This window comes from Podarcis raffonei, chromosome 5, assembly GCF_027172205.1.
Source record: "Podarcis raffonei isolate rPodRaf1 chromosome 5, rPodRaf1.pri, whole genome shotgun sequence".
NCBI lineage: Eukaryota > Metazoa > Chordata > Lepidosauria > Squamata > Lacertidae > Podarcis > Podarcis raffonei.
In genome coordinates this window covers 94,742,745-94,767,229 of record NC_070606.1, presented here as the reverse complement: position 1 = coordinate 94,767,229, position 24,485 = coordinate 94,742,745, and the positions used below count along the sequence as shown (strand labels likewise).

Genomic DNA, 24,485 nt, shown 5'->3' with positions numbered 1-24,485 from the left:
ACATCATCTACAGAAGTCTCCACCAAGCTGGTGCCCTCCAGATGTTTCAGATAGTAGTTGTAGTCCAAAACATCTGGAGAGCACCAATTTGGTGAAGTCTCATGTGCATCTTCTTCTATAGCATACGGGAGAGATATTTAATATGGAACACACACCCGACATCACAACTAGCCTTGCGTGCTTTGCTTTTAATGTCACTGGGAGGCATATATTTTGATCATCCAAAGAGCCAATTTTCCTGGGTCACGTTGTCCTGCTGGTTGGGCATGCAGAGCTGGGAGCGGGGGTGGGGGTGGGGAGAACCGGAGCACACCTTGCCTGCCTCTGTCCTTCATCGACTTCATTACTGGCGTCTGCCAGCATTCCCTCCTGGACCTCCTCTGACCGGACGCATTTGTCATTGTCTTTCATCATGTGACATTTTTTGTCACGAACGCATCACCCCCGTCATCAGCGCCCAGACGAGGGCTGGAGTTGGCGGCTACTGCCAACTGTGGGATGAAGCGCCTTCAAAGCCTCAAGTCACTCATTTCATCTGGAGAAGGGCGAGGATGAGAGGAGATGGATGAAGGAGAATGATCTCCCTTTGGGACAGTACCTTAGCTGGGGCAGTCATGTCAGAAAATTGCATCATCAAGAGGAATCAAAAGTTCACCCAATGCATAATTAACCTGTGGAACTCATTAGCACATCCTCTCTCCCCCCCCCCTTCTGCTTTTAAGGATTAGACAGATTTGTGGATGAAAGGGCTACTGCTAGATAGGCTAAATGAAGCACTTCGATTAGAGGCAAGATCTGTGAAATTGTTGGAAGCAAACGGCAGAGTTATTATCAAGGCTTGCCTTTAATTTCCTGAGGCATCTTGCCTACTGCTGGCGGACGATGAAAGCTGGATTTGATGGATCTAGCAAGGCAGTACCAGCCCTGTGATGGGGTATCTGCCCCAAACCAGACCACAATTTCATGCGGTTGGAGAGTATGGAGAGAAGATGCCAGCAACAAACTGCAATGGATCCAGATGTGCACAGATTAAATCAATGGTTCCCAAACCTTTCCCCCTGGGTCACACTTTAAGAATAAAAAATTGTGTGCACCACACCACTTTTTTAATGATAACAAATACAATGGAAAACAGAAAGAAACAACTCCAAGCAGTGCTTGATTTATAACATAGAACATGACTACTTTATAATAATTATGAAGAAAGTATAAAACAATGCAGCTATGTAAGAACATGAATCATTCCTAAAATATAATATTGATCCTGAATCTTATTGTCATGCTTGCAGTCCTTTCCTGCCACACGAGTGTGTCGTACTACACCCTTTGAGAACCACTGGATTAAATGAAGCCTCCATTGCAGAATTACCATAAGAAGGTACTGGCTGTTGGATTAGACCAAAGGCCAATTCGTCCACCTACCAGATGCCAGGGAGAAGCTCCCAAGCCAGACCTGAGTGCAACAGTCTTCTCTACACCTGCTATTCTCAGCAACTAGCAGTGGCGGACCTACAGTTTTGGAGTCTGAGTTATCACTGTTAACTTCAGCTCAGGACTGCAATACCTCAAGGACCGCCTCTTTCCAGATGAACCTACCCAGACCCTGAGATCATCTTCTGAGGTCCTCCTTCATGTGCCACCTCCTCAAGAGGTCTGGAGGGTGGCAACACAAGAACAGGGCCTTCTCTGCAGTGGTTCCCCGTCTGTGGAATGCTCTCCCCAGGGAAGTTTGCCTGGCGCCTTCATTATATACCTTTAGGTGCCAGGCAAAATGTTCCTTTTTAACCAGGCCTTTGGTTGACCTGATCAACATCCCATACTCTCTTAAAATGTGGATGGAGTCCCACATTTGGGACTCCATCTATAACGAATTAAAGAATTAAAGAAAATACTTAAATACACTTTTGTCAAAAAGCCCGAAGCTTTCCTTCTGGGAATGATTGGTGAGGAGATCAAGAAGATTATATAATGTTTCAATATGCAATTGTAGCTGCCAGGACTTTGCTAGCACAAAATTGGAAAACCCCAAATATCCCGACCGTTAAAGATTGGCAAATTAAATTGTTTGAATATATGGATTTGGCAAAAATGACGCAGAACATCAGAGATAAAAAAGGCATAAGGTTTATTGACGATTGGTCTAAATTCATAACATATATGGAATCAAATACTAGAGATATAAAAATTCCAGTAGGTTTAATATAACTCTTGCGATGTGTGGACGCTATAAAATGAAAAACTGCAGAACTGCTTTAACTTTCGCATAATCCAAAACCGAGATGGAGGGAAGTCAATCGTTATTTGTTGATATTTAATGTTTGTCTTATGGTGGGTGTAGGTGCTTTGCTTTGGGTGATGTTTGCTTTTTTCTTTGGTATTTGTGAGTTATTTTCTGTTATTTTCTATTTTTCGTTTTGTTGTTGTCTGATTATAGAAAATGAATAAAAAGAAGTTAAAAAATAAAAAAAATTTAAAAAATGTGGCTCTTTTGTGTGGGGGTATTATTGGGTTGTTGCTTTTCTTTTTATTTTATAAACTGTGACCTTTTTATGTGAACCGCCCTGAGACCTCCGGGTATAGGGTGGAATAATAATAATAATAATAATAATAATAATAATAATAATAATGGGGTTATTCCATGACAGATCACCATACCATTGCAACATGTGTGCTACTGACTCTCAGACTTTGGAATTGTTGAAATATATGCAACAAATTAATCAATTTGAGTCATGTGACTCAAATTGGGTCTACTAGACCCAACATTTTTAATCAATGGGGTCTAAAGTCGCTTCTGGGGGCCCCTCCAGGATTAGGGACCCTGAAGTTGAAGCTTCATTAGTCTCATAGTAGATCCAACCCTGACTGCTAGCATTCTGAGGTCCACAAAAGGGTCCCTTCCAGCTCTATGATCCTATAATTGATTCTAGTAAACCCTTGTGTGGACAGACATGAGGCTTTAGCCCACTGCAAATGCTGCAGTCCCAGTCAGGATCATGGCCCCCATGCTATTTCCACTGTGGGGGAGGGCGGGCTCCCATTTGCTATAAAGAGAGCTTTTTACAAAGCAAGTACGCATATGACCCCATCTTAATCAAGCTCAAAGCGGGGGGGGGGGGAGGGGGAGCACATGGTTAAAGCTCCCTGATCTGGATTGTACTTCCTCTGTCTGCAATTCCCTTTATTAAAGTCATTCACACAAATGCTAAGTGTCTGGATGGCATTGTATCTCTTTTGGACTGCAACTTCCTGAATCTCTGAGCGTAATAAGCGCCATTGCGTGAATCACACTGAAAGTCAGCTACTGTGTTTGAGCATGTGGAGGTTGCACTGTATGAATCAAGTCATTGGCTCCACACCAGACACAGTTAGTTATTTTGTTAAGTTATATTTAAATCAATGGACCATGTTAGTCATCTCTACATTGTCCCATTGATCCCAATGCTATTTTTAGCTGTCTGGTGTAACAAGCTGTACCGTTCAGGCTGCGAGACATTTTGGCTGTTGTAGCACCTGTGGAAGATGGAGCTGCAAATCTTGATGCAAACCAAGCTGTGCTAACCACAAGATCCCACGTTCCGGATCTTTGCACCAGCTCCTCACATAATTCCAAGGCTTTTCTTCCGGATATTTGTTTGATTCTGTCATGCCCCATAAAACATCTCCAAGTGGTTTCACAGTAAAAACGTCAATGATTTAAAACAATTCCATATGTAAAAGCAATTTGACAAGGGTGCAAGGGACAGGGTGGTGGTGGGGATGATGATACAGCTCTTTTCCAAGGGTGCAAGGCAGCCTAGGTACATGCTCACAGTGGTCAACCTACACGAAGCCCTCTCTCCCCACTTGCAACTCCCAGCCACTTGTATACAGAGGCACACTGCCTCCAACGGTGGAGGCAAAACATAGTCAGCCCTCCCAGGTGCATCCCAGCAAGCCGAAATGCTCTCTTCCTCATCATTCCACTTTCTCTTCATCCCTTCCCTCCTCCCCACAGGGTGGGGCACCTGCAGCTCTCCCTATATTGATAGACTGTAATAGCTCTCACCATCCCTGAATATTTGCCATGCTGGCTGGGACTTATGGGAGTTGGAGTCTGCAGTGTCTGTAGGCAGTGCCGGATTACCAAACAGCCAGAGGGGGAACCGGCCTATAGGCCCCACTCCATTTAGGGGCCCTAGTCCAACAATGGATCAAAATAAGATCGATTTTGATCTTGAAAGATAATTACAACCACGCTTTCTTAGTTCAATGTTATCTCACGAGAGTGAGCACCAAGAAACATCCACGAAAGAAGCTTTCAAAAACTTATTAGGAGATAATTTATGAGGGCCCCCTCCCAAGAGAAAAGAAGAGAAGAGTTTGGATTTGATATCCCGCTTTATCACTACCCTAAGGAGTCTCAAAGTGGCTCACAATCTCCTTTCCCTTCCTCCCCCACAACAAACACTCTGTGAGGTGAGTGAGGCTGAGAGACATCTGAGAAGTGTGACTAGCCGAAGGTCACCCAGCAGCTGCATGTGGAGGAGCGGGGAAGCGAACCCGGTTCATCAGATTACGAGTCTACCGCTCTTAACCACTACACCACACTGGCTGTTCGACTGTCTAGGGGCCTCCACAGGGTTTAATCCAGCACTGTCCATAGGGTGGCAGGTTTCGCACCACTGAACTACTCTCTGCCTCGTATACCTTAGCAGCAGCACCCATCTCACTTGTACGCCCTGAGATAGCTGCCCTTTCACAGATCAGGGAAACTGGGTGAGAAGAAAAGGGGTCTTTGCCCAAGCTTCCTATAACTGTACATTCAGCCACCCACTCGCAGTGCCATCTTGATGCCAAGCGGAAGGCTTCCCTTCTTCCCAAGCCTTGGCCTGCATGGGGCATGAAAAGACTCAATTGCCTCTTATTGATCACCTGCTGAGCTATTGGGAATTTATGACCCACAGCAAATAGCCAGGACATTGCGCTCATGATGAGACATTGAACTGCCCAGCAATCAATGCCTTGCAATGGCTGGCTGTGCATCGCTCCCCAAGCTGCCAGGCTTTGGCTGCAGTATATGTGTCAGTCACTCTGGGAAGCTGGTAACAACAACAACAACAACAGCCACAACAACAACAACTTATTATTTATACCAGACTTTCAGAAGACATCTGAAGGCAGTCCTGTTTAGGGAAGTTTTTAATGTTTGACGTATAATTTTATTTTAATATTTTGTTGGAAGCCGCCCAGAGTGGCTGGGCAAACCAACCAGAGTGGGTGGGGTATAAATAAATTATTATTATTAGTAGTAGTATTAGTATTAGTATTAGTATTAGTATTATTATACCCTGCCCATCTGGCTGGGTTTCCCCAGCCACTCTGGGCAGTTTCCAGCAAAACATTAAAAATACATTAAAACATCAGTCGTTAAAAACTTCCCTAAACAGGGCTGCCTTCAGATGTCTTCTAAAAGTCAGATAGTGAATTGGTGGAATTCTCCCTCTTTCTGCCCACCCCAACCCAACATCAAGCATGGCTTGTTGTTCATGCCCAGTGTAGCACAGAAATTCCAGACTTGGGCTGAAGCAAACATCTCTTAAATTGATACGGTTGACACTTCCCTGACCTCCCTAGTCCTAATTAATGCATAAGAGGCCAAGCACTAATCTACTGGGAGAGTGGAGATATTAGACCCATTCTCATAATATAGCTGATCTTAGCTTCTAAGAGCTACAGTTGATGCTGCCAGGATGAATGTGAACCAGGTGAGCAAACAGAGAAAGAATTTGGCAATGATGCTTATGGGGGGCAGCAGGGATGGATGGGAGAATATTAGTATGAGACTGTACTTTACAGAATCTACAAAAGGAACCTCAAGGAACTAGCCTTACCCCTGCCAAATCTACCATTTTTCTGGAGCTTGTCTGCTCCACAGGTGAACAGCTCAAACTGTTGGCATGCTCAGTTGGCAGAGCATGAGACTCTTGATCTCAGTGTTGCGCATTTGAGCCCCACGTTGAGCAAAAGATTCCTACATTGCAGGGGGGGTTGGACTAGATGATCCTTGTGGTCCCTTCCAACTCTACAATTCTATGATCAGGAGAAGCTTCCCAATTTGTAGCCTAAACATTACACTTTTAAAAAATGATATTTCATACTTTTATATTCCATAATCTTATAGTTAGTTTTAGAGGTAATACTACTACTACTGTACTACTAATATATTTTTTCTTGCAGTTTGATCTCATTGGTCCAGGCTCTATCCTTTGGAGCCTCAGAAAACAAATCTGAGCCATCGTCTATGTGACATCATTCACATATGGAGTCTCCTTCTTTGGAGGTCTTTAAGCAGAGGCTTGGGACGCGGGTGGCGCTGTGGGTAAAAGCCTCAGCGCCTAGGGCTTGCCGATCGAAAGGTCGGCGGTTCGAATCCCCGCGGCGGGGTGCGCTCCCGTTGTTCGGTCCCAGCGCCTGCCAACCTAGCAGTTTGAAAGCACCCCCGGGTGCAAGTAGATAAATAGGGACCGCTTACAAGCGGGAAGGTAAACGGCGTTTCTGTGTGCTGCGCTGGCTCGCCAGATGCAGCTTGTCACGCTGGCCACGTGACCCGGAAGTGTCTCCGGACAGCGCTGGCCCCCGGCCTCTTGAGTGAGATGGGCGCACAACCCCAGAGTCTGTCAAGACTGGCCCATATGGGCAGGGGTACCTTTACCTTTACCTTTTAAGCAGAGGCTTGACAACCATATGTCAGGAGTGCTCTGATGGTGTTTCCTGCTTGGCAGGGGGTTGGACTCGATGGCCCTTGTGGTCTCTTCCAACTCTATGATTCTATGATTCTATGATTCTATGATATTTGAAAATGGCTTTCCTCAAAGGACTTGTTCTCCAGGCTTCTCACCAACTTCATTGCTCTCTCCTAGGTATGCCAGTTCATTTCTTGGACTGCGCTGCCCAGAACTGGACATAGGACTCCAGACGAGTCCCAGTCAAAGCGGAATAGGGTGGTACTATCTCACCACCTCGCAAAGCTAGACAGTATGCTCCTGTTGATGCAGCCTAGAATTGCATTAGCCCTTCTGGCTGCTGAATCTCACTGCTGACTCATCTTTTGGCCAACAGGCAATCTCATAATATAATCTTAATATTATATATTTAACTCACGCACCCTGCACCAATTATACAACTTCAGTGATGCAAACCTGACTTACATTGTCAGGCTATTGCTTCATTTAGCCTGATAAAGTCTAGGCAGCAGCTCCCCTGCTAGATGGGATTCTTTTTGAGTGCAGAGTGCAGAGAATGAGAATGCCAGATGCTGGCACTGTTACTGAAACTAACTGTGCGCACTTGGTCAGGAATCTGGAGCAGGATAGATATGTAACAATTTATTTTAATTTAGTCTGTAACGCTTGCTCTATGACAGAGTCATGCCAACCAATCTTCCAATAATAATAATAAAATAATAATAATAATAATAATAATAATAATAATAATAATAATAATTTATTACTTATTATTTGTACCCCAGCCACTCTGGGCGGCTTCCAACAAAGATTAAAAATACATTAAAATGTCACACATTAAAAACTTCCTTAAACAGGGCTGCCTTCAGCTGCCTTCTAAATGTCAGGTAGTTGTTTATCTCTTTGACATCTGATGGGAAGGCGTTCCACAGGGAGGGCACCACTACCGAGAAGGCCCTCTGCCTGGCTCCCTGTAGCTTTGCTTCAGGCAGTGAGGGAACCACCAGAAGGCCCTCGGCAATGGACCTCAGCGTCCAGGAAGAACGATGGGGGTGGAGATGCTCCTTCAGGTATACTGGGCCAAGGCCGTTTAGGGCTTTAAAGGTCAACACCAACACCAACAGCTCACTTGTCCCCACCCTCTGTGTATGAAAGCAACGCCTGTGTATAGAGGAAAAAATCCATAGATTCTATATGATTCTGTCATGGATGCTTTAGTTGAGATTCCTGCATTGCAGGGGGTTGGACTAGATGACCCTCAGGTACCTTCCAATTCTATCATTCTGTGAGTCTATGAAATCCAAACTTGGTGCTCAAAACAAATATTAAAATAAGATGAATGTGTGAGAGTATTTATGCATTTATCATTCCATTCTTGTAGTTTTCTAATAATTTGGATTTTGTTCTTGCTATAAGAGCTAGGCTGCAAGGTAGCTGTCACTGATTCAAGAAATTCCTAGACTGAAAAGAGACAATCCAGCTACATGAGGAAAGACATATTCTCATTTGAGTGAGAGATATACTTTTATGTTCTCTGTTCTACCTCTAACATGGCAGGAATTAAAAATTAGGCAATAGCTGAGCAAAACCTATTGAATTTCCTTGCAAAACTAGCAGTATTTTAATAAAATGTATTTATTAGGAATCAGCTAATTGCAAGAGTGAATACATTGAAAATAAACAGGAAAGCCATAATCTAGCATACGGCTAATTGTGCTTAACCCCATTATTACTGCATATTACTCAGGTAATACCATGGTGTCTCTGCACATGAAGAGAGGTCTAGAAGTATTTTAAGCATTTATGTTTTGTTCAGCATGTTGTGGTTTAAATAATGTTGGATTATTCTGCAATGAAGGGCAATTTATGAATTTGGTTAAAATAAAAACCAAAACCAACAACAAGCTGTGTTAATAAAAGCCTGACAAGAAAGACATAGAACTAGTGGGTAAAAGTTGTAATTAAGCATCACTACACAAAAGTATCACAAATTCTTCAGTTAGGGCCTAGTTAGCCATGACAATGAGTCAGATTGCCATAATTAACTATGAATATAGCAAAAAGCCAGAACCACAGAGGTGCAAGGAGTATGCAGTTGTATGACAATAAAAATGTCTGAACAGGGAAACCTGTTACTTGCATATTACAATACAAATATTTATTTTTAAAAGTCATATAAGCAAAGAATCCACCAAATATACAGTCTATAACATGGGTAGGCAAACTAAGGTCCAGGGGCCGGATCCGGCCCAATCACCTTCTAAATCTGGCCTGCGAATGGTCTGGGAATCAGCGTGTTTTTACATGAGTAGAATGTGTGCTTTTATTTAAAATGCATCTCTGGGTTATTTGTGGGGCATAGGAATTCGTTCATTTCCCCCCTTCAAAATATAGTCCGGCCCCCGACAAGATCTGAGGGACAGTGGACCCGGCCCCCTGCTAAAGTTTGCTGACCCTTGGTCTATAATCACTGTGAAAACCAAACCAAATATTGTGGTTTCTTCCAATAACATCCAGTTTATGATTTCTACTAATTCCATGTTCTGTTGGCAATCAATTCTGTCTCCATATTAGTATGTGGCTTGTACACCAGCCTGAAAAGATACTGTAGGTGTACTGAAGAATTAATCCAAATGCTTTATTGATCTACGCTCCACTGCTGTTCCATCAAAGGAAAAATCCCAGAAATGTTATTGATCCAATTTGTTTCTACTTGACTCAACAGGGGTTTGAGCAATCTCACACCTGTTTCATACACACAGACTTATTCATGAACATGAGAGAAATCTCATAAAGAACTAACAATGTATGCAAGCAGTGGTGGGGTTGCATTTTGTCTTCCTCAGAGGCTACCATAATTCATTGAGGGTCCTGGCTGTAGACATAATGTTATGGCTTTGCCAGCAATCTTCTTGGCTCTCAGGTGGGGTCCATTAGGTGGGAGCCCCCAGCCTGCATTCTCCTTCGGTCTCAGATATTTTAGCTGCCTGTATTTAGCAGGCACAGTGGGAGTGTCTCTCATAGAGTTCTCTCTAGAAAGTTTGCAGGAAAACTCTGCGAGCTTCAGCTCCTATCATCTGCCTATCTAGCAAAACACGAATTGTTGGTTTGACTGCGTTTTAAATATCACCCAACTGGGAGTTCTAAGGAGTTGTTATTTAAATAAATAGTGATAACTTTGGCTTCTTGGGAATATGATACATTCCACATGACAATGCATTGTGTACTATGCTGGAAGGCCACTCCTGATGCCACTTCAACCGCAGGAGCATAGAAGGCTGACTTGTACAGAGTCAGACCATTGATTGTTCTAGCTCAGGCAGTGGCTTCAGGACCCAGAGAGTTCCCAGTCATGGGGCATTTGACAAGGTGCCCCATGATATTCTTGTAAGGAAGCTGGTAAAATGCGGTCTTGACTATGCTACCACTCAGTGGATTTGTAACTGGCTGACTGACCGAACCCAAAGGGTGCTCATCAATGGTTCCTCTTCATCCTGGAGAAGAGTGACTAGTGGGGTGCCACAGGGTTCTGTCTTGGGCCCGGTCTTATTCAACATCTTTATCAACGACTTGGATGATGGACTCAAGGGCATCCTGATCAAATTTGCAGATGACACCAAACTGGGTGACTTTTAAAACCTTTTGCCAAGGGTGCTCAAACACATGACTTCTTACAAAGTGTCATCCCCCCAATAGATGTTGATGAGTTGAAGCTTTGGGCATTCCATGACACCTTTCCTTTTTGGGGTACCATGTGCTGTGTTAGTGTGAATGGAGAGATGTGTCTTTGAACCAGAGTCTGCCAACTGGTGTCATTGCTGTATATAGTAAACAGCCTCCTTAGAACAGATGCTTTGCACCACTCCACACAATGCCCACAATGCCCTTTGGCTGAGCAGCAACCACATCACATATTATTAGGAACGAAGATTATAAAAGGAGCCCCGTGGCCACATGAGAGGGGGACGGAAGAGTTTCCAGCAGAAAAGGATACTTGCCATAAGATTGAGAGAAGGGGTCTTGCCTTGTGTGTGTGCTTGTGCATGACAAGCAGCAGGAGAGAGGGGTTGCCATGCCTGTTGCATCTTCTTTTTCAGGCATCATGAACCCATCTTGCTTGTGAAACTTGGGTGGAGATGGGAGAGCTGGCGTAGGTGATGTGAGAGCAGGGATTTAAGTCTCCCCAACCTACGTGCAGGACCCAGGAGCATTAGCACCTGCAAATTACAGATGGCAAACCTGGCACAGCAAGCCATTGATCCACCACCTAAGCAAAATCGGTTAGCTTCTTCGGCCCGCCCAGCAATTCAACAGACCCTTGGTTCCAGGTTCTAGTTCTGGTGGCGCTGGCCAAGGTGCTGAAATCGGCGGCGCCCGCCTAGAAGCCAGCTTTGCTGCTGTCCAGGGTGCTGAAGCCAGAGCGCTGTTCTTGGTGCTGAAGCCAGCTGCCTGTCTGCTAGCAGCTCGCTCGCTCGCTCTCAATTCTCCGCCAGCAGCAGTGACGTAGTCGAACGTGCAAGCGGCTCAGCCCCAGTGTCCCTGAGACGCCAGCTTCTCGAGGGGGCAGAAACTGAGGAGGAGGAGGAGGAGACAGAGAGAGCCAGAGCGGTTCCTGGAGATCGTGTGTGTGTGTGTCTGTATGCGCGCGCGCTTCCTCCCTCCCCCTAATCTCCCCTCTTCTCTGTGTTGCCAGATCAACCCCACCAGCCAACGGGGGAAAAAAAAGAGAGAAGTCGCTTCTCCAGCCCACCGCCCGCCTACCAGCTCACAGCCCATGAGGTACTGTGGCAATGTGTGCGGTCTGGAGCAAAGGTTTACTGCCATCCTAAATTGCCCCCGACGATTATGGGCTGTATTGGCTCCAAAACCACCATCGGTAAGATTGCTTCTACCTTGCGGCGGCGGCGGCGGCAGGGGGGAGTGGGGAGGGAGTGTGTGGTTGCACCTCCGATGTGCCAGAACCAGCCGGAGTATGGGGGGATGCAGGTGCCTGGATCGTCCCTGGAGAAGAGATTGGGTGAGGCGGGGGCTGCAGCGGAAGAGATCGCTTAATCGTTATAGCGTGTTTGTTTTCTGGAAGAAGGGCAGCAGGGAGCGTGAGCCTGTTTTCCCCCGCCCCGGAGGGGGTAGAGAGGGGTGTGTGCATGTGCGGGGGGGGGGGGAGGTGCGTTGAGGCAAGGCAGGCTCCGCTCGCATGCTGCCTTCAGGAAAGGGCGAGCCTGGCGCCTCGGCTTCCTTGGCGTGGAAATCACGGCCGAGGTGTCGAGGCGGATGATCGCTCCGCTGGCTTCCCGGGGGTTGCTTGGCGCCGCAGCCTTCCAGCAGTTTCAGGGTTGTTTTTCCTCCAGAGCTTGGAAACATCCTCCCCTTTCCTCGGCTCTCTCTCTCCCCCCGCCGCCCCCCGCCTCTCCCCGCACCCCGCGCCGACAGCAACGGCCGGAGCCCGGCGCAATTAGCATGCGAGGGCAGACTTGCTGTTGCCAAGGAACCACTCTCCTTAGCAGACCTTCAGCCTCACCGCCCCCCCTCCCGGCCGCCTTCTCGCCCCAATCTCAATTCGCATCCGAGAACCAGGAAGGAGAAGGAGGAAACACACCCAGGATTGGCCTCCTGTGTTAGAAGCCTGGCAGCCGGTTCAGCTTCTCCGGCTTGGGCGCAGTAAAGATGGGGGAAGAGGCGAGCAAAGGCTTCGGTCGACGCTCCTGAGCCGAGTCCGGGTCACAGTCTGGAGCAGGAGCCTCTGGCTTTGCAGAGACACTCGTGCAAGTTGCGTGGAGGGAGCAGGTCAGTTTCACAACTCGGCAGAGGAAGCCAAGGACTGCCAGGGGGAAGGGGACCCTGTTCTTGAATCATGCTTTAGGGAGGCGGTGTGTGGATCTGGCGAGCAGGACCCCCAGGAAGTAGTGGCAGAGAGGGCTAGCCTGCTGCCTTGGGCAATGCATCACATATGGCGTTATTTCTGCTTGAAATTTGCTCCTAATCCCTTTTCTCAGGGGCTATTACCCCCCCCACCGCCACCACACACACACCTAGTTGTGAACAGCAGGTCTCTTCAACCCAGAGTCTGAGTTCATTCCTAGGAATAAAGTTCTGTTGTAAATCAATGGGATGCCTGCCGGCTATCTTCCCTGACCTCATGCCCTCCAGACATTTTGAGACTACTACAACACTCACCAGCTGCCGCCAGCCCAGAAGTTGTTGTCCAAAATATCTGGAAGACACCAGGTTGGAAAGGCTGGATGAGAGTGCCTAGAGCTGGGATGCTAGATAGAGTTCACAAAGCAGTAGGAAGAAAGTTTTCAGGAATGGGGAGAAAGAAGACCTGTAACTTAGCACAGCATGTATGCATTATGCGTTTGAGTGCTTCATAGCCTCCTCTTCTGCGCAGAACAGCTTACAGAAAGAATAAAAGTCATATAACAATGAAAACAGAAAGAACTATGAAAAATAACAACAATGCATTAAAAAAACAAACAGCAGAGAAAGATGCCGTTGCCACATAAAACTGGCAGCTCTAAAGGCCTTTTAACCTGGCCCCAAACAGATATCAAATTTGGTGTCAGCCAAGACCTGCGCATCTCTTCAACTGTGGGGGACCCAGGTCAGCGCTTCTGAGAATTATGTTAATACGTGGGCAGTTTTGTGTCTTGTGTGCTAGAGAAAGTGGGTGATATTAATAGCAGAAACTGACAATGGTCATAACAAGCACACATGCCCTGTTCGTCTTTTGGGAAACTTCCCCTTCAGGGCATGTGAACATTGACTCCAATGTCCAGACGCCCTCTGCAGTATGTTCAGAGGCCTGTTCCATGTCCTGAGGCATTTCCCCTCTGAATATCTCGGGTGCTGGGTACAAGCAACAGGAGGGAGGCTGTTGTTTTCATGCCTTGTTCATCAGGCGTTTGGCTGACTGACTGTTGGGAATGTAATGCCTTTCTTTGTCTGCTCCATCAGGAGTTGTAGCATTTGCTTGCATTGCCTGTTTGGGCTAATAGGATGCCACTTTTGTCTCTGGTCCAGGCTTCTATAATGTGCTTGGATGTGTCCACCTGTCTGAGCTTCTCCTTTAAAACCCGGGTTGAAGGCTCCAGAAAGACCCTCTGTTTGGCAGCACTATGCTTTTTAATATTGATCACCCCCCACTCAGCAGTGGTTGGCCCTTGGGACTGGTGGGGCAAAGTGCAGGGAGGCAACAGGTGACAGCCAGAGGCATCACTAGTTTTAGTTTCTCCCCCATCCTCCTTCCTGCTGAGTTCTTACAAGGGCAAGACTGAGGCTAAGGAGAAGGGGAAAGCTGACAACTAGATTTGTAAGTAAGAAGGCAGGCAGGTAGGGGTTGTTTGGAGGTAGGTGGAGGTTGGTGAGGCAGTCCCCTATTTGCTGTAATGCCCAAATCCTCCTCCTCCTTCTGGATTCAACAGCAAGTTCCCTACATCTCTGTGTTCTCAGCCAACACACATGCAACCTTCGAAGAGAGGGATCCTACCTGTATATCTCATCATGCTTAAATTTAACACCTCCTGGGTTCCCTTACTGTGGCCAGTCTTTAATATGCTGGTGTGGTGGAAGTAGTTCTGTTCAGTCTGGAAGTCCCCCCCCCGCAACCCCCACACTATTATTTAATTACATGTGTATCTGACAGGAGTGAGCCAGCAGTAAATTACACTGGGCAAAGTGTAATAAAACTCTTTATTAGCAAACACAGGATCTGTGCAGCAGTGCCAGGCCTAATAAGCCCAGCAACTCATCTCTGGCAGGTCTTGTCCACTTGAAGCAGTTGCTGAGACTGAAGGTCCCCGCCTCCCCACCACTGCCTAAATCCCCTCCTCTCCAGGGTTTTCTCCAAGCAACCTGAGACTATGCCTGCACAAAGCTAACTTCTCCCTTGCCCCTTTCATGCCTCTTCTGGTTCTGGGAGACTGGGGGAAAGGGGGCTTGTAGCAGGAGAGGGAAACACATGTGCCTTTTCACCAGCTGGACTCATCTCTGCCTCTTGGCCTCCCTTCTCTCCTGCTTCTGCTTCTGCTTCTGCTTCTGGACTGCTCTCTGTCAGAGACTCCCCTCTCTCACTCAGCCCTGTTACCTGTTTAGCTTCTGAAACCTCCCTCCCCAGTCTTCTCCCTTTTCTCCCTTGGACCACTTATTATAATCTCACCACCACTTTCTGAGTTCTGAGCCTTCTTCTCTTGGGGTATTCCCAGCTGGTTCCTCCTCCCATTCCCCTGCCTCAAACCAGTCAGTGACCGTATCTTACTCTTCCAATGTGGGCACAGGGCAGTATATATGGCTTTTTTATCCTCTAGAGAATATAACCTATAGGCTGAGAGAAAGTGGCTGACCCAAGATCAGCACTTCACAAGGGACAATCTTGACCACTCTCAGTTCATGTTCAACTGAGCTGTGGCATTGAAAACAGCTGTTAGGACCAAGCCTTGGAAGATTCTACATCCTAGGGTTTACAAGAAGTCCAGTTCACCTTATCCCAGGTATCAGCCCCTAGACCTGCCTGTTCAATCTTTTCTTGAATGCCCTTATATGGGCAAACAGTATATACACTGTGAATACATATAGTGTAATTCTAAGCAGCTTTTTCAGCAGTAAGTCCTGTTGGCTTCTGTGTGACTTAGTCTCTAGTAAATGAGCAAAGGACTGTTGTCCTAAATTGGTTTTTAATACTCATTCCCTCTCTCTGGAATCCTGGAAGCTGAAGTCTATAAGTCGGCAATTCCCAAGCAACAGTTACAGGTCCCAGGATTCTTTGAGGGCAGCTACGACTGTTATGCTGGTATAATTATCACATGGAAAGTTGTGCATATGTGCCCTTAATAAAACTCAATGTTCCCTAAACAAGAGTAGGCTTTGCTCACCCAACCCCGATCCTAACAATGTTAATTTGAGAATAAGTACTGTTGGTTTCAAGGGGACTTACTTTCAAGCAAAATCACTTAGGGCTAGACAGACCTATACACCTTCCACGATAATACTTAGAATTTAAATGGGCCATAGAATATTGCAAGCACTTGGAAATCATTAGCTCAGTCATCTGCACAAGGTTGTTGTTGTTTAGTCGTTTAGTCGTGTCCGACTCTTCGTGACCCCATGGACCAGAGCACGCCAGGCACTCCTGTCTTCCACTGCCTCCTGCAGTTTGGTCAAACTCATGCTGGTAGCTTCGAGAACACTGTCCAACCATCTTGTCCTCTGTCGTCCCCTTCTCCTTGTGCCCTCCATCTTTCCCAACATCAGGGTCTTTTCCAGGGAGTCTTCTCTTCTCATGAGGTGACCAAAGTATTGGAGCCTCAGCTTCACGATCTGTCCTTCCAGTGAGCACTCAGGGCTGATTTCCTTCAAAATTGATAGGTTTGATCTTCTTGCAGTCCATGGGACTCTCAAGAGTCTCTTCCAGCACCATAATTCAAAAGCATCAATTCTTCGGCGATCAGCCTTCGTTATGGTCCAGCTTTCACTGCACAAGGTAGCTGGTATTATTATCCCCATGTTATGGATCAGACAGGATGCAGTAGTGACTGAAGCAGAAGTGAGGAGGAGGTTGACAAAGGCAACCTATTGAGCGGAAGGCAAAGGCAAGATTTGAAATGGGGACTTCTTGATTTCTCAGCTCACAATGTAATCCTATGCATGTTTCAACAGAAGTAAAATCTACTAAGTTCAATGGGGCTTGCTTCCTGGTAAATGCATTTTTAGATATATTTATCTAAAAATATATATCACATGCCCTACGCCACTTCATCTTGGGGAAGGGCATGTAACGTATTTAATGCAATAATTACAAAATAACACCCTCAAAATAAGAAATAACCAGTGCTGGCCTTGATGTAAAAATGCTTCCTTGATGCCAGGCTGACCTAAGAGGGGAAGGTATTCTGTAACCAAGGTGCCATCCAGGAGTGAGAATCACTGAAGTCAGTGGGACTTAACTGGGAGTAAACATAGGATTATATGATGTCTCCTAGCCCTCTTGCTATAGTAAATGCAACTGGATTTCCTCCGTAAGATTGAAGCATAAGAAATGCTTGGCACATCCCAAACCAGAATCTTTCCTCACAATATTTCCAGAATCCTTTGTTTAGATTTGCTGGGAAAATGGAATCCCAGACCTTGAGAAAATGAAGCAGTCACCACTAGCACCTCAAACTGGAATGAAGATATCCAGTGAAATGGTCCAATGCAGCAAAAAGCACCAGCAATGCTGACCAATCCATGTTTGAATTTACGTATCTTTGCCACCATGAGACCTAGAAACTTGCTTAATAGTTTTGGAAAACAAACTAGTTTCTTCATTGTTTTTGACCAGGGCTTTGAACTGCCAAAAGAGGGAGCGGAGGAGGAGGATCCACGTAGCCTGTGGGTCCATCTGCCTAGCCCATCTGTAGTATGAGTATATTAGTGTAGGAGCTTCAAGGCAGATGGATGGGATGTAGAAACCATGCTAAGCTCACCAGAAAGGTGGGTGGATATGAGGGAGAACCTCCTGCGCACATTTCACAGCCCAGAAGCTATTGGCATTTTGCTGTGGGTGGAATTATTTGTTTCTTTAAAGAAAGAAAAGAAACATTGTTTTTCCCCTTGGATTTTTATTTAGGAAAAAAGAACTGAACAAAAAAACCCATTACCAGTTCTCTCGTGATGAATTTCGGCTTCTTGTTGTGAGCTGGTGATTTCCTTAGGGTCCTGGCCAACATTGAGCTTTATAGAAAAGCTAATTTGAGTGGTGAATGGAGGCTGTTGACTTATGAAGCTAATGCCTCATCCTGAATCAGACCATGGGGGTCTACTTCCTGATATCCTCTTGGACAGGCGATACCAAGGATTGAACCTGAGACCTTCTGCATGTGAAGCATATATCTACCACTCAGCTCCATTCTCCCTTGCAATAGGAAGCAGCAACCTTATACCAGGTCAGGTATCCATCTAGCCTAGTATTCTCTGCTCTGTCTGGCAGCAGCTCTCTACAGATGCAGGCAGGAGTCTTTCTCAGTCCTGTTTCAAAATGTCAGGGAACGAACCAGGGATCTTCTGCTTGTAACCCATCTCTCTTGATACGCTTCATCTGGCTGCCAAAGTTATCGCTTCCTCAATGTACCCCTTCTTTGGAGAAAGGACAGTGAAAATGTCTCAGGGGGAGCCAAGCCAATTGCCCCCAACATTCGATAAGCTAGTTTTTCAGTTTGTGCAGAACGTGCAGGTGGACAAGCAACAGCAATTCCCAAAAGCAGCAGCACACTCTCACAGCCCCCATAAGGCTGCTTCTTGCCAGCTGGCTTAAAACACACCGTTTGTTTTCCTTCTTTCCCTCACTTTCAAACAGGGGAGGCAGGGCATTCATAGTTCAACACTAACCCAGGCAGTTAGGGAGTTCCATGAGACACAATACCAGTCATCTAAGAGTCAACTGGTCATTCTTTAGATGGAGATCTTGTTGTTCACTCATACAACTTAGTGTCAAGTAGTACAAAAACCTGTGTTTGGTGGGCACTGCCTCTGTTCTTGGATGGGAGTCAATTACTGGCAAATTCAGGTTGATTTGGAACTCTTGTGCAACAAACAAAATTTGACTTTTTGTGATAAGTTAAAGTGCAGGGAAGATGCACTGACAACTGTGGGATAACACCTGCTTATTCCAGTGTTGTCCAACCTCCCAGGAAACAAATCAGAATGAATGCTCAATAAGTAGCCAATGTTGTCTCATTTCCCTGCAGACAAGTCAGGCAATCAATATCACCTCAATAAACAGGCGATCTGGAAGTGACCTGCAAATATTTAGGAAGAATTCAGAAAAATCAGTAGCTAGGAACGTTGGAGAATTCAGTTGGAAACAGGAGCGGAAATTGCAGCAAATCACAGGTCTGCCCAAGGTCAGGAATGCAAAACATTATTAGCTGACTTTTTTTATCCCACAAACGTTTCATAAATAATTACATGGTTTCCCTTCCCTTCAAATGCACTGAGGTTAATGACATAACTCATTACGTCCTTAACTATATGAGTTCCACCCACAACAGACAGCAAGGCAAATCGCCTAGGTTTTAGCAGAAGCCGATCCGTGATGGAATGGAGACATAGGGCAAGAACTTGTGTGGAGCAGAGAGACTGAGAAAGAAGGGATGAGGGAGGGGTATGAGGAGCACACAGCAGACCATTCCCTTTCTGCCCAGTGGGGCTTTCCTACCCTTTCTGTATCCTTTGACTCCTACTGCTTCGGGAGACCATCAAAACCCTCCCCTTTGCAGGTGCCGTATTAAAAGCCACTCTGCAAAGGCCTCACTGGCAGCCCCTTTAATTCCCCCTTGCGTGCTGCTGAACCCTACAATTGTGGAGAAGTTGCTCAACCCCTTAGTTGTGGGGGAGTCATAACAGCCCATTCTGCCACTTCAGAATCCTTTTCACTTTCGCTCACAGCAGTGTGTCCCTGCAGAGCTGTTAGGAATCCTGTTCCTTAGCAATCAGTGGCACAGGGCACCGTTTTGTTTTTTATGGGCATTGTGTGCATTGAAGTTCTCCTCCTTTATTTCAGCTTCACTTGTTGCATCTTGTGATAAATTATTGACTTCTTTGGTCAGTGGGTGGGTGTGTTTTTCTGTCTCCTCCCTGGCAAGAGGAGTCCTTGGCGTGATGGCACCAGAAAGAAAACCCTCTGCAAACATGCAGCAAAATCCCACACTGGAGCAATACTGTATACAGTCTCCCCTTTGCACAGAGTAAACATCCTGTGTAACCTTTCCTTTCCACAGAGGGTACAGGAAAATGCACATTCCTGCTTCCCATTGATTTTTTTCAGCATCTCCTGTGAAACAGAGGGACCAGTTCTGCTGACTTTCTCTCCTTTTGCCAAGACTTTCTGCTCAGTCTCTCATTTCCCCAGCCTGCCAGAGTATCAGCATGAGGGTGTTCAGACATAGCTTTCGTCCCTGAATCTGTTTAGCTGAAACCCAACCGGTTTGCTCAGGAGTGGGTCTGATCTCTTCCCATGCCTTTGTGCTGATGGGAAGCCATTCATTATAGTGACCTGGTGCCCTCTAGTTCAGTTGGTAGAGCATGAGATCTCAAGGTTGGGGGTTTGAGCCCCACGTTGGGCAAAAGATTCCTGTATTGCAGGGGGTTGGAACCTCGTGGTCCCTTCCAAGTCTATGATTCTAAGGTTCCATCTAAGATATTTTGGACCCACAGGTTCCATCAGCCACAACCAGCATGGTTATTCCATAAAGGTACTATCAGGCACCCAGGCCATGTGGGAAGGGCCCAGGATGCAGATTGGGGATAGCCAAAGTGATGCCCTGCAAATGCTGTTGGACTTCAGCTCCCATCATCCTATTGGCCTGCTGGCTGGGGCTGATGGGAGTTGGAGGCCAACAACAACTGGAGGGAACTATATTGGCATAGATCCTTTCTATGCTAGTGTGCTCTTGGATTCTGGAAGGGATGTAGCTGGTATGGGAAGGAATCACAGCGTGGGAGTTCCCCACACAATCCAGGCTTGGAAGGAGCTGGGATGTCATAAGGTCCCCAGCATCACTAACCTGGGTTTAAGCAAGGCTTTCCAGGGGACAGAATGGAGGAAGGGTAAATCACCCACCCTGTCCTTTCAATGTGAAGAACCTTTTGATTCCCTTCCATTCCTGTTTGGTGCTCTCTGAGGCCTGATGGATGCATTCCTCTTGGAATGGGGTAGCCTGCCATCAGTTGCCTGTGGTCTGCTCTCCAGCAGCTCCAATGCTGTGGGTGCAGAGGAACGGTGTGGGTCAGCCAAATGATGTGGCCAACAGGGCAATACAAGAGTAGGAAGGAACCAGATCATTCTGCCACCCACTCAGGGAGTTCTTGCCAGCCTTTGCTGGAGCTCCATGAGTCAGGAGGACACAGCAGGCAACAACTCCCACACTACTCCTATAACTTATGGACTGGGTCACAGAGAGGACAGGACATAGTCTCAAGGGGATTCAGTGCTTCTTTAATTGAACCCATTTTCGAGGCTTGAAGCTGGAGGTCTTTGCTGGGGCTACCAGGCTTTCATACTACTAAAGAAATCTTGGTTTGTTGCAAGAGTTTCAGCTGATTGATTTCCCAGGCACATTTGAATAAATGTGTGTACAAGTAAAAACAATAGTTCTGAAGCAGAAAGCATACCTTTTTTTTAATGTTGTGTGTGATATGTGTTGTCTTAGCAGGAGCACATCCTTTCTGGATGTAAGAGAATGAGGCATGACTCTTTAAAGATGCTTTTTGCCTTCTGCATTTTCCTATACGTGCCCATAAGTACTCATTTTAATCTGCTGCCTCATTAACCAGGGTAGGGTTGGTTGTTGTTTTTTAAAAAAAACAATGCGGCCTTCTGCTGTGTTACTGGGAAGTTAGTTTCCCTGCATTCAAAAGGGGTTGAGCATGCCAGGGGTTGCAGCCCTGGCCAATCAGAAGTTAATAGACTGCAGCACAAGTCTTTTTTATTATTATTAATCTGTGCCATTGAAATGCAATCTCTATCATTTCCAGGTAGAATTGGCAGTGTCCTGCCTGGAGCCCTGGAGAGCAGCTGCTGGTCAGTGTAGTCAGGGGTCAGCAAACTTTTTCAGCAGGGTGCCGGTACACTGTCCCTCAGACCTTGTGGGGGGCCGGACTGTATTTTTTTTTGGGGGGGTAAATGAATGAATTCCTATGCCCTGCAAATAACCCAGAGATGCATTTTAAATAAAAGGACACATTCTACTTATGTAAAAACACACTGATTCCCGGACCGTCCACAGGCTGGATATAGAAGGCGATTGGGCCAGATCTAGCCCCCAAGCCTTAGTTTGCCTACCCATGGTGTAGATAGTACTGAACTGGATGTACCAATGATCTGACTCAATATAAGGCAGCTTCCTCTCTTCCTGCCTTATGCCCCTTTCTGGACTCTGGGCAGGGCAAGCGTTTTCACTCCTCTTTGCTAGCTCAGGGTACCCTCCCCATTTTGTGCCTCATCTATTTCTGGAAGAGAAAGGTCACATTGACACCCCTGTTTTTTGGCACTGCTGCAGTTTCAGCAGGACCCGGCCCTCCGGACTGTCCTTCTCATTGTTCATCAGAAATCTTTGCCTCCTGTCCCTTGCCAGTGCTGACGGCAGCCCCGGGACCGGTGATTGCTGCCCCCGCTCTCGATTGATGCTGAGTCTCCGGTTAAAAAAACTTTGACACACATTCTTTGATTTGTGTGTGTGTTTAATGTCTCAAAGTGGGAGGGAGAGAATCTGTGCTATTTCTGCGGAAGCTGCTGGCACCCCGCACCCCCTGGCATGATGGCAGCACGCTCGGAAATTAATGGCTCGCCTATTAGGAACGCAGTGTCCCTTTCATGGAAGGGAGACTCACGCTGCCGGATGCAGTCTCTTCTTGGAAGGAAATCCTGGCTAGATTCACACATCCTTCCTTCCTCCTTTTCTGCACCTCTCTCTCTCTCTCTCTCTCTCTCTCTCTCTCTCTCTCTCTCTCTCTCTCCATCTCTTCCCTTCCCACTGACACAAAGTCTGTTTCAGTCTGTGTGCACATAACCATCCACTCTGGGACCAGTGCGCTCCCAATACTGCTGGCTGTAGAATCCGCATTCCCCACAATGCAGAACTGGCTCGTAGTTTCTTGAGAAATGCTGTTTGATGCTTTTCCCACTCAAACCAGCTTCCAACTGGTTTGAATCATAAGCTACACTCATTTCACTGTTCAAAGATCCCCCTATTTTCCAGGGACAGTCCCGGATTTACAGAAGCCATCCCAGTTTCTGATTTGATCCCAGAATGTTCCTGTTTTCCTTATGATGTCCCTATTTTCATTGGATAAATGTTGGAGGGTATGGAGTTATATGACCCCCGAGGCATCTGAAGGCAGCCATGTATAGGGAAGTTTTTAAATGTTTGATGTTTTATTATGTTTTTATGTATATTGGAAGCTGTTTGAGTGACTCGAGAAACCCAGTCAGATAAATGGAGTATAAATAGTAAAATGATGATGGTGATGTTGATGATGATAATGATAGAATGTCCCTATTTTCATCAGAGAAATGTTGGAAGGTATGGGTTCAGCTGAGGTGTGTACACTTGAGAAAGCCATTGCACATGTGCAGATGACTGCTTCATGAATAGATGTTTGGGGTTTGTAGGTGTAGGAAAAACCAAACTGGTAACGTCCCTGCTCTCGTTCTGGAGTGTGGCAAATGACTTCGCAGCAAATGACCTTTTAAGCCTCTAATGTGTACCTAGCCTTAGTTTCCATAAAATCCCTGAGCCAGAGGGACAAGCCCCCCTTTCCCACGACAGTGACGATGCACAGCAAATGCTGCCTTTTGCAGGAACTTTGCCCCATTTATAGTCAGTAGATATTTAAGGCTGCTTTGCATGTTCCATAGTTTGCATGCTATATTGCAAGAAGTTCTTTGGCCTGCGTTCATTCATGCATTATCTCAGCAGTATGCTTTTCGCATATCCCAGGAACTGAAACCACATGGGAACATCTCTCTGCTTAGTTAACCATGAGCACGAAACAATATCTATGTGATTTGGGCTGAATTTCACTTGTAAGTTTTATTGACTGGAAGGGAACTGGTTTCCACTATCCCTTGCTTAGGAGCTGAGCAACACTGTGAAGACCCTTGCATGATGTATTATTGGGGGTTGGACTGTACCACTTCAGGATGCAAATGTGTGTGTGTGTGTGTGTGTGTGTGGAGAGAGAGAGAGAGAGAGAGAGAGAGAGAGAGAGAGAGAGAGAGAATGATTATGCTCATTGATCACACTTCCTACCAAAGTATAGGAATGTAGGAAGTTGCCTTATACCAAATCAGACCACTGGTCCATGTAGCTCAGTATTGCTTACACAGACCGGCAGCATCTCTCCAGGGTTTCAGGAAGAGGCTTTTCTCAGGCCTACTTAGAGATGCTGGAAACTGAACCAGAGATCTTCTTCATGCATAACAGCTGCTCTGTCACTGAGCCACGTCCCTTCTCTCAAAATCAGCAAGGCAGGAAAAAAAAGCTAGCTTTGAATGTTCCCTTTGACTACATTTGCATGCATAGTGACCCTTTAAAAAGACAACAACATTTGTGTGTGTGTGTAAATGTTCATATTCAAGCATTTGCTCCATCTCCCTGGAGGCTGAAGGGATACAATCCATCAAGAGCTGTACCACGTAATTCTGTAGTAGATCATGTACATCAGCAGACAGGCTGGAGACAGACTGTAGTTTGTGAATTTAAAAATCCAGACGATGGCAATGCCTTTTATTAGGCCAGCCGGAATGTCACAGAGGAAGTGCGCAAGCCTTCAGGTTCTCCAGAACTCTTCATCAGGCTTGATGCTGCTGCACAGAGCAAGAAGAAAAGAGCTGGTGACGCCTCGGAGCCGGTGGCTGGTCAGAGGCTTAAGACGCAGCAAGGAGGAGCCAGCAGCAGACATTGAAAGGAGGATCCGTGAGGTGCTATGCAGGTCTCATTGCACCTAACACTGCAGCCGAGGGGAAAAGGAAAACATACCCTCATGTTTGAAAAAATAAAAAATAAAGTATTATATGTTCCTTTCCTACTCCGTGGCAGTGTTAGGTATGCACCTCACAGAGCCCCTTTTCAATGTCTGCAACCTGCTCCCACATCCCAACTAAAGGCTCTGACCAGAGGCAGACCCCAAGCCAACTCCCCTCCCCCCAGCTTTGCTCTGGCCTGATGAAGAGACCCGTGGACCTGAAAGGTTTGCATATTATTCTGGCTTGGCCTAATAAAGGCA

At 46.3% G+C, this 24,485-nt stretch overlaps 1 protein-coding gene across 4 annotated transcripts in view; it reads left to right on the top strand.

The window, feature by feature from the left end:
* Positions 1–11,267: 11,267 nt before the first annotated feature.
* FAM131A (family with sequence similarity 131 member A) overlaps positions 11,268–24,485 on the top strand; it is a 65,085-nt gene continuing 51,867 nt past the window's right edge. For 2 of the 4 annotated variants that reach the window (XM_053390701.1, XM_053390704.1), the window contains exon 1: positions 11,268–11,601. In XM_053390701.1, the coding sequence (XP_053246676.1) occupies positions 11,365–11,601 (237 nt within the window). In that variant the 5' untranslated portion in view covers positions 11,268–11,364. Of the gene's footprint in view, positions 11,602–11,674; positions 11,743–12,256; positions 12,510–24,485 lie in introns of those variants that run through there. The other 2 variants (XM_053390702.1, XM_053390706.1) reach the window with 2 other exon arrangements.